This window comes from Salminus brasiliensis, chromosome 4 (genome assembly GCF_030463535.1).
Source record: "Salminus brasiliensis chromosome 4, fSalBra1.hap2, whole genome shotgun sequence".
Lineage (NCBI taxonomy): Eukaryota > Metazoa > Chordata > Actinopteri > Characiformes > Bryconidae > Salminus > Salminus brasiliensis.
This window is the reverse complement of record NC_132881.1, coordinates 1969862-1980164: the sequence shown is the minus strand read 5'-3', so window position 1 is coordinate 1980164 and position 10303 is coordinate 1969862. Positions and strand designations below refer to the sequence as shown.

At 43.9% G+C, this 10303-nt stretch overlaps 1 protein-coding gene across 2 annotated transcripts; it reads left to right on the top strand.

Moving 5' to 3' along the window:
- The first annotated feature begins 5410 nt into the window (after positions 1-5410).
- On the top strand, positions 5411-10081 carry cimip5 (ciliary microtubule inner protein 5). 2 transcript variants are annotated; one of them, XR_011979570.1, is made up of 4 exons: positions 5411-5838; positions 6588-6627; positions 7822-9642; positions 9920-10081. XR_011979570.1 is itself a non-coding variant. In XM_072676744.1 (3 exons), the coding sequence occupies exons 1-3, from the start codon at positions 5606-5608 to the stop codon at positions 8017-8019; spliced, it is 471 nt and encodes a 156-aa protein (XP_072532845.1). In that variant the 5' UTR covers positions 5411-5605; the 3' UTR covers positions 8020-10081. The 2 variants fall into 2 exon arrangements, 1 of the variants encoding a protein (XP_072532845.1); XM_072676744.1 differs by having other exon boundaries at positions 7822-10081.
- Positions 10082-10303: the final 222 nt, after the last annotated feature.

The following is a 10303-nucleotide window of genomic DNA, read 5'->3' as shown; positions in this document are numbered from 1 at the left end:
TCACGGTATGTGTTTCTAATAAAGTGGCTAGTGGGTGGAAACACGGTATGTGTTTCTAATAAAGTGGCTAGTGGGTGGAAACACGGTATGTGTTTCTAATAAAGTGGCTAGTGGGTGGAAACACGGTATGTGTTTTCTAATAAAGTGGCGGTGAGTGGAAGTACAAGGTAGGTGTTTCTAATAAAGTGACCAGTGGGTAGAATCCCAAGGTAGGTAGGTGTTTCTAATAAAGTGACCAGTGGGTAGAATCCCAAGGTAGGTAGGTGTTTCTAATAAAGTGACCAGTGGGTAGAATCCCAAGGTAGGTAGGTGTTTCTAATAAAGTGACCAGTGGGTAGAATCCCAAGGTAGGTAGGTGTTTCTAATAAAGTGACCAGTGGGTAGAATCCCAAGGTAGGTAGGTGTTTCTAATAAATTTTGCTAGTGTCTTTGCTGTGGTGCTGAATTGACCGTCTGTCCCACTTACTTCAACACTTCATGAAAATCGTGTAACAGCTTGAACATCCAGGCCTTTGCCTTTTCACATTCATTTTAATTAGCTTTTTAATTTGATATTCGCTCTCGCTTTACCTCAAGGAACATATATCACACACACACACACACACACACACACAGACGAAGAGGAAGGCAGTACTCGTGGGATATAGTTAACAGGGAGTATTAGAGGAGAAAGTTTTCTGGCTAAGATAAAGTGTGGGATTGCTGGTGTGTAGGAGGTGCGGGTGGCTAAAAGGCACACACGCCTACCGAGTTAATTAGCTGCCTTCAAAGACCAGATTAGAACAGCAGGCCAGTCGCTGAGCGGGGAACTGGGGAAGGCGCTCGCCTCAAGTTAAGACGTCAGGCTGAGTGAAGAGGCTGACAGACAGACTCACAGTCAGAGAGGGAGCGGAGAGTCGCTGCAGTGTTTCTGAGCGTGCCAGGGAGCAGAGGCTAAACAGGCATGCTCACTGATACTAACACACCCGCAAACTGAACCCAGATCCCAGTTAAAACTCATATAATGTCTGTTATGTGAGGGCAAGTCCATCCAAAACCCACCCAACCTGTCAAATATCATATTATTTAGAAATTAGAGGAAGGGAAGATCAAGCAAAGCTGAAATTCACTGTCAAATATCATATTATTTAGAAATTAGAGGAAGGGAAGATCCACCAAAATGGAAATTTACTGTCAAATATCATATTATTTAGAAATTAGAGGAAGGGAAGATCCACCAAAACTGAAATTCACTGTCAAATATCATATTATTTAGAAATTAGAGGAAGGGAAGATCCACCAAAGCTGAAATTCACTGTCAAATATCATATTATTTAGAAATTAGAGGAAGGGAAGATCCACCAAAACGGAAATTTACTGTCAAATATCATATTATTTAGAAATTAGAGGAAGGGAAGATCCACCAAAACTGAAATTCACTGTCAAATATCATATTATTTAGAAATTAGTGGAAGGGAAGATCAACCAAAGCTGAAATTTACTGTCAAATATCATATTATTTAGAAATTAGAGGAAGGGAAGATCCACCAAAACGGAAATTTACTGATAAATATCATATTATTTAGAAATTAGTGGAAGGGAAGATCAACCAAAGCTGAAATTCACTGATAAATATCATATTATTTAGAAATGAGTGGAAGGGAAGATCAAGCAAAGCTGAAATTCACTGATAAATATCATATTATTTAGAAATGAGTGGAAGGGAAGATCAAGCAAAGCTGAAATTCACTGATAAATATCATATTATTTAGTAATCAGATGAATCAGATGAAGGGAAGATCCACCCTAACTAAGATCAAACAGTTAAATATCACATTATTCTCATATTAGTATTCCAGGAGCTGCCAGCCTACTAAAGAACCCTTAAAGAACCGCCGATCGTAGAGGGTAGTTCTAGGGTAGTAAACTGTTTTACTGTTCGTCTTTGCCTTAGAAGGTCCAGAGGTCAAAAGGCCAAGCACATTCACTGCAGTGTGTCCAGACTGTCCAGCTGTACAGTATGTGTAGAACGTGAGTGAGGGTGATGAGAGTGTGCGTGTGGGCGGGATGCATCTTCTCTGCGAGCTGAATTGGACGTCTATAGACCACTTCAGATGAAATTGCCTGTAATTGTTTCCTGAAATGCTTTCAGAGTGTGGAGAGACTCGTGGAACGACGGCTTGGTGAGTAGAGCACGTCTGAAACGGGGTTAAAGACAACGGGGCATCAGGAGGTTTTTGAGAGCCGCTTGAATCGATAGGTCAAACTAAAGCACGCTTCAGACTGTAGCGTGTAATCTACTCACTTGGAGGTGATTGGAGGTGAGAGGCTGGTGGAGACATGGACGCAGTGTGGTGAAGTTCCACTGTGGAAATGAGGCCTTTTAACTGGTGTTTTTTAAAATAACACACAGATACACCACGATGTAAAGCCCATAGTCAGGCAGCAGTGTTTGTTCCCTCCCACTCCCAGAGGTGTGAATGTGAATGTGAACGCTCCAGGTGCTGGGAGGGTGAAGTCTCCTCAGACACATGTGCAACCAGCCACCGCCTCTTTTCCAACTGTGAAGTGATGTGGAGGGACAGTCGTCTAAGTGTTGGACCAGTCATCAAGAGTTTACTGGTTGGATCTCCGGATATGCCACAGCCATTCATGGTAAGAAGTCAGGAAGATCTCTCTGGATGGGTAGGACGTTCCTCCCTAGCTTGGTTATACTGTGAGGGGTTTTGGTTGTACTGGGAGGAGGTTGGGTTTTACTGGGAGGGGTGGATGTGGAGTGACGGATGTGTTGACGCTGCAATATCGTGGCTCCAATGCGTCTTGAAGTGGTTTGAGTGATGGGATTAGTATCTGGAGTCTTGGGTGCATTAGTTTACACTTTTTATGTATTTTGGCCTTTTCAAGATAAAATCCTGATACTCCAGACGCATGAAGTGACCATCAGATCACCTTAGTAGTCTTTTGGTCACACAAAGTGAGAATCCCTAGAGAGGGCCTGTCTCTTGCAATTTCAATATATATAAAATCATGTTAAATATTCTGATCATTGATTATAAACCACTGCCTTTTGAAAGCAACACAAATAAATTTGCTGGAATATTTGTCTGTTCAGAGGCAGTCCTCTGTCCTGGGCTCTAGTGTTTACTCCGGGTGCTTATTCAGGTCGAGTGACACATTACACAGTCTGTGTATCGCTTGGTGTGGCAGTCATGTTCAGCACACTGCAGCCAAAGGAGAACTGCACCTGTGCTTCTCGGTACCATACTCAGCAGATAGAGAGCAGTTGTTCACCAACTGTTTTCAGAACTGCGTTTCCCATCAGGCCGATCGTTGGTGCTCTCTTCAGTAATGCTGCACTGCGGTCAGGAGAACCGAGACAGCCAGTGACCCAACTGGGCAGAAAATTTGGGCTGAATTATTTAGCGTGGTCACCAGTCAAATCTGACCGCGCAGTTTCAGCAAATGATTCAGCAGCAACACCTGAAACTGCAGAACCGGCTGAAGTGAAGAACTTTACCAAAGAACTTTACAGGAGAAAGGAGAGTTTTCATGCAGTCATCATGAGGCCTTCTCACAGTACACACCAATCTGCCCTAACATTAAAACCACCTACCTGACCCCAGAGCACTGCTGCCCCATCACCAACACTGTTCAACACCCCCCTCACACACACACACAAACACACACTCGCCCGTGTCGCCAAAACATCTCTAATCCGTCAAGGCATGGACTCCACAAGACCTCTGCAGGTGTCCTGTGGTATCTGGCCACCAGACTCACGTTAGCAGCAGATCTTTATGAAGCCCTGTAAGTTGTGAGGTGGTGTCTCCATAAGCATCAATGCAGTTTTAGAAAGTAGTGCTCACAGAACACCCCACAAGACCTGCCTGATGTTTTGGAGATGTTCTGCCCCTTCAAGAACGGACTGCCTAATATTTCTACCCCTCGACAGGTGCCACTGGAACCAGATCATCAATGTTCTTCACTCCAGCTTCACCAGCTGGTCGGGTTATCTAAGAGATGAGCCTCAACCACTGTTCTTTTTAAGAAATTCATTCGTTACCTTCTCCAACACTTTCAGCAGACACGGAAAACAAAGATCCTTTGTCTCTTTCCTTCACACACACACACACACACACACACACACACACACACACTTTCCCATCTGTGTAATCAGCGAAGCTCCCTTACAGTTGAACCTTCTGAAACGTGGACAACACCTCCACCCTGTGGGTAAAACAGAAAGTCATGTATGACTGAAGTACACTGGCAGTCAGGAAGGACTGTGGTGATCGCTGACCAACACCCCAAAAATCAAGTGAGTATCAGTGCTGTGGAGGTCCTCCTCAGGCCTTGAAGGCCACCTCACACCGCTTGGACACATTTTCAGGCCGACATACAGTTCACACACCTCTTACACGGGTTGGGTTCTCCAAACATCTCCCAACAATACAGTCTCTCACGCTGCCAGTGGACTTTGAAATCTGCTGATTGCATCCATAATACCAGCTGAGCGTCCCCACTGAGCGTCCCCACTGAGCGTCCCCACTGAAGGTCTGGACTTGATGTGCGGGGGGGGGGGGCATTGTCTTGCTAGCTGATCAAGTCACTGTTTAAGACCCCAGCTCAGCTTCAGTACTGGTATAAAACGCTCTGGAGATGCCGTCAAAGGGGGTATTCAGCCCCCCTAGAGTCATGTTAAAGAGTCATGTTAAACTAATCATCAGCACTCCTGCTCTCGAGTCTGGATGCAATCAAATCCCCACAGCAATGTAAACTCTACTCTAAGGTGTCTACAAACTTTTATAGTTACATCAAAACAAATCCAAGTCGTCTTCCTGCAGTGCATTATTTCAGTGGGTAATCCATTACTTCATAAATTACATGAAGTGCGCACTACATAGGGAGTAAGTGTGCAGCCGTTCAGCCTTCACCCACGATTCACTTACAGCAGCTCTTACAGCCGGTGAGTGACAGTGATTGCTCCTGATTTGTTAGTTGTAGCTGGCTAATCTTTCCCTCAGTGAAAGGCCCGCTGTCTAACCCGCTCCCACCCACCCCCATCACCCCATTTAACCCGTAAAGTGACCCTTTGTTCCTCCCGGATGTCTCGTTTTCTCGTAAATTAACAAAAGCCAGTGTTTCTGAAACGGCCCGACCGAGTAAACAAGAGAAGGGAGCAGGTCTCCACGGCAACCGCGTGCCGACGCTCGCTCGGTATTTTTTTTCCCGCCCGTATCCGGGACAAACCCTCACTCTGATTGGTTAGCAGCATCCTCAGTCCTGCGCTTGGATTGTTTAGCCAATCATAACGCAAAAAGCGGCACACTTCTAGCCAATCCCAGTGCAAGGTAGGCGGGACGTGCCGGAATACAGGTGGAAATGAAACAAACACGCCAACAACAAAAAAAAAGAAGCTCGGTCGCGTGTAGTGATTGCTGTGATAGCAACCGCGCGTGAGAGCAAGCTAGCTACCTAGCTAGCTAACATGCGAATACTGAGGCTGTGACAGTTTAAGAGATTTTACTCATTAAAACAGAGAGAAAAGTGATTTTATGTGTATTTAATATTTTATTATATTACTAAAATATAATTGTAGTTATTCACTGAAGGCTGTGAGTTGAAGATGGACAGGAAAGTGAACGTCAGGCGAGCCACTTCGGCAGGTTATCGTTTGCCGGAGCGACCGAGCGTCGCCCTCGCCTCCCAGTCCTCCGTGTCCGTGGTGAGACCCTCGCAGGGCAGGACCAGAAGCACCGGCGAGCCGCCGGAGCGAGACATCGACACCCGAGACCCGGTCAAGCAGGACCAGGTTTGGCGCGAGTTCGTGCTGACCGAGCGAACCGGAGTGAAGGAATGGTAACCAGCGTTAAACCATAACTTGGCGCCAGGCTTCATGTTGATGAAACCGGTCAAAGACACCGTTTTAGCCGCCGACTTTCTCCCGTGTCAGACTGATAATCATTTAAAGTGAGCTTTTGTTTCGCCGTTATCTGATACGGAAAGATTTGCGGTTGACCGGGTGCCCTCTCCGCGGTGTGCTTTACATTAGCGACCAAGAGTTCGGTTCATTTGAACAGATTCTTTTCAACGAATCGATGGAACCGATTTATTGAAGTAAAGTTATCGAGTGACTCTTTTCGAAGAACATTACGTCTAAGAATAGTCAGGTTTGTTTTCTGTGTGTTTAATCGTCGTTAAGGCTAAAAATTCATGGTTTATTTTGATGTTCGATTCATTGAACCGACACTTATAAAGAGTCGATTCATGAATCAAATGAATCAAACTTTCCGTCGCTAACTTGGAGGACAAAGTCCGGATTATTTACGTATGGGTTACTGTACACCAGAACACGCTCAGATCTAAGGCAGCACTGCTCAGGCTTATTAGTAGAGTTGGGTAATGATGATGATGATAATAATAATAATAATAATAATAATGGTAGTTATTGGTAACAGTTTAAGTTATGTTCTAACTGGTGAAACATCATTATATTTGTATGTAATTTATTGAATATTAATATATACAGTATTTATTGCTATATTGCCCTCCTGTATTTGGCTGTCAGTTGTCATTCTCATTCTTAATACCTTAATGTTTCTTTGCAGGGAGAAGAACTGGAGCTTTCTGAAAGACTTCGACCAGCTGGTAAGAAACGTCACACCTTGCAAAACTATTCGACTATGCTTTGAAACGAGCTTATTACTATCGTCATCACTCCTGTCTACTAAGCACAGAAGGCAGGTTTAAGTGTTTAACACTTTCATTTAGATAATCGTCTGCCTCAAGCTATGGATGGGCGAACTAGAGGTGGGCAGTGTGACTGCTTTATCATATTTGTGATCATCAATACGTTTCCTGAACGTATTTTAAACAGCAGCCGTGCTTAAACAACTCTCACCAACTACTGGTTTCAATCCAAAGAGTGCTTAGTAATTAGTCATGTTTAATTGATTGGAGTGCCTGGGTAATTGTGGGACAGTGGGACAGATTGAATAGTTTTAAGGACTATGTCTTATCTTATTTATACCTTGAGGGACATAAATGTACCTGTACAGTAGGGTAGATTCAGCCCATTTGGGGAACATCAGTAAGCTCCCATTTATTTACAGTATAGCTAACACTTTCAAAATGATAATACCTCCCATTGAAGGCCTTAAATCTGTAGTAGGGGTGTAGCAGTATCCAAAAGTCACGGTCCTGTTCGGTTCGCACCGCCGTTTGGACCTTATGGTTCGGTATGAGTACAGTCCAAAAGAAAATTCTTAAAGAATGTGTGCTTGTGAAATTACCGTATTTACCCTAATAGCACATACTGCTGTTTCTCTATGCATCTGCATTCACAGAACCTTGAACCCCCCCCGATATCCCTGTGATGGTTCAGTACAAATGTATGTACTAGGGGATGTATTGTTACATCCCCTAGTGCCTAGTTTAAAATAACAGACTGTTAAATTCTACTTGAGCACAACCAACCTTATTATCTGACAGTGTGTCATAAATTAAGAAAGCCCAACTGTCTGCATATTAAAATATAAAACCTAAAAAAAAGAAAAGCAGCTTTCAAAAATTCACTGATTATGGTATATTCGTTATAGTGACAGTGGGTGTTCCCGCTAGAGGTGTGCCAAACGGTGAAAATATTAAATCAGGATATTTAAAAAGCACCTGTGGTTTAAGATAAAAATATAAAAGCTGAAGGTACAGAAGAGGCACCCTCGAGGCCTCCTCCCCAGTGAGGGTGTGGTGCTGTTTTTCCGGAGTGTACTCTGGAGGTGTAGGAGAGAGAAACTGAAAACTAAGGAAACTCAACCCCACTCACTCTTAATCTGTCTTTTTCAGGGTCGTCCCAGGACAGAGCCCCCTCTCCCCACCTACGTGCCTCTGTACTCCGACACGCTCCCCAACACCACCAACCAGACGTTTGGCAGCCGGATGTGTACGGAACTGGGTAAAGAGCTGATGCGGATGGACAAGCTGCTGATGCTAACGGCGCCGCACCGGAAAAACAAGCAGAGTCCCGACATGCAGCCCTGCTGACGGTCTGCCACTCTGACAGAGGGAGCAGACGAGGCCAGGTCTCGGCTGTTCTCTGTATGTTCAACTAGAGAACAGCTAAAACAGCTCCCAACAGAAGTGCGTTCACACTGATAACATTGCTGCGCTGAACTGACTCACTGCTTCAAATGTGTGCATCATTCATCTCCTCATGAATGAAATCAAAGGATTACATCAGCGCAGTTATTGCCAAAGGGAAGAGAGCTGAAATACCAAATTGTGGATGTAATTATTGATAGAATAATAGATGAATAGATGAATATCTGAGTAGAATAAATTCAGCGCAGAGCTCGGACTTCAGTGTGGACGCAGAAAGGTTTCTGTGGTAGCAGAAATGCTGTAGTTATGAAATTAAGCTTTTTAGGTCCGTAAATGAGTCTGTATTTTTCTATATTTGATATTTACAGGGTTTTTCTGGTGTCTTTCCCAGCGCACGTGCCTTAAAGCAGCAGTATGTTTTGTTCCAGGGCTCCCCCTACAGTCGGGGAGTGTAATTCACTTTTACACCACTGCCGTAAATTCAAACCATGCTTTGACTGCCCCCTAATGATGTACACATGCAAATGTTGACAAGCTGAGAGACACAGGAATTTACATAAATACCTCAAATTACATATCTTAGATAGCTTTGGCAAGTGAATGTGCATATACACCAACCAATCAGCCATGACATTAACACGACTCAGAATCAGGGACTGATCCAAACAGATTAAATTGGCTGGGTTTCAGCTTTTAAGGCCCAAAACGCTTGACCCTTGGTTTTGCTGTAGCAGAGCACCCTCTGGCTTCATTTGAACTGGTCAGTGCGGAGATGTTACCAGCAGCCAAAACAAGGCTGAAGTGTCCTCTTACTCAAACTTTTCATTCCACCTTAAATGTACACATCAACTGCTGCACTAGTTAAGGTGGAATGGAGAGTTTGCATTAGAAGCCTTGTCTTGGCTGCTAACTGGTAAGGGTGCCGCACACATCGGTTCAAATAAGGCTCTTTATGAAGCTCACAAATGAACCATGTTTAGGTTTTTAAAAAATGACAGGAGGCGAGGTGGAGCTCGAAGACCTGTGTAGGCAGTGGTCAGTACCTTCCAAAAGTGCTCCTCGGATGTACAGCCTTGGGTCATGGGCACCTAAGGCGCAATGATGTGATCCATGGAAGTCCCACCTCACACCTGGATCTGCTGCTGAAGTTAACCTTGGTGTTCCAGATACCACAGGACACCTTCAGACATCTTGTGGAGTCCATGCCTTGACTGGCCAGATCTGTTGTGGCGGCACAAGGGGGACCTACTCAATATCAGATCAGGCAGGCGGTGTTATTGTTATGGCTGACTGGTGTATTTAAATACTGTTTATTAGACACAGATCTACGAGTCTGTCGTAAATCTTCAGTTGTCTTTTAATGTGAGCCGTACAATCAGTGCACACCTGTGCCAAATGCTTTAAAGTCAGCCTGAAATCTAAACTGACCTTTATGAGCTTTTTTGTTCCTGTAAGTTCTAAGTACAGTTTATTATATCAGATAATTTAAAATATCAATCAAATATGAATCTGGACATTTCAGAAGATTTTGCCACCTCAAAAACATCTTCAGATTCTTTGGCAATGGCACCATGCACCGGTGGGCGGGGCAAAATAATGATAACCACTAATATCATGTTCCATCTCCCCTTCCACCAATCACTCAAAGCTCAGAGACCCTCCCTGATGCCTTGGTTTACCTGCAAGTACTACGAAAGGAACATGTGGTACAATTTTCCCTTCACTCAGACCTGCCGTTCAGTCCTAACGTTACGAATGACTTGATTTATTCTAAAACTCTTAACAGTGCAATGTTCTAGTGTCTACACTATGGTCTAGAACCTCCATGGTTTATTATTTATAGGTTTATTTGCATGGGGTTAAGGTAACACTGAACATCTAGAACCATCACAATATTTCGGAGCAAGCCTGTTCCACTAAAAGCTATTCTGTTAACAACCCTGAGGCATTTCGGTATACTGCACTCTGTGTTTATATATGCTGACAATAAACTCGAGTTTAATCAGATGAATGTATTCTCATGTATACAACCCTGTGTGTTGCTGACACATAGCGTTGAGTTCTCCTCAGAAGATACTTTTACTATAGGTTTACTGTGTATACGGTACTTTACAACTGTGAAACACTCTGCAGAACCCAGCACTGGTGTTGAGTTGGTACTCTAGTAGTTCAGAGTTCAGATATGGGCTTTATTACAAGGTTTTGTCCAGGGGTTTTGACAAACAGT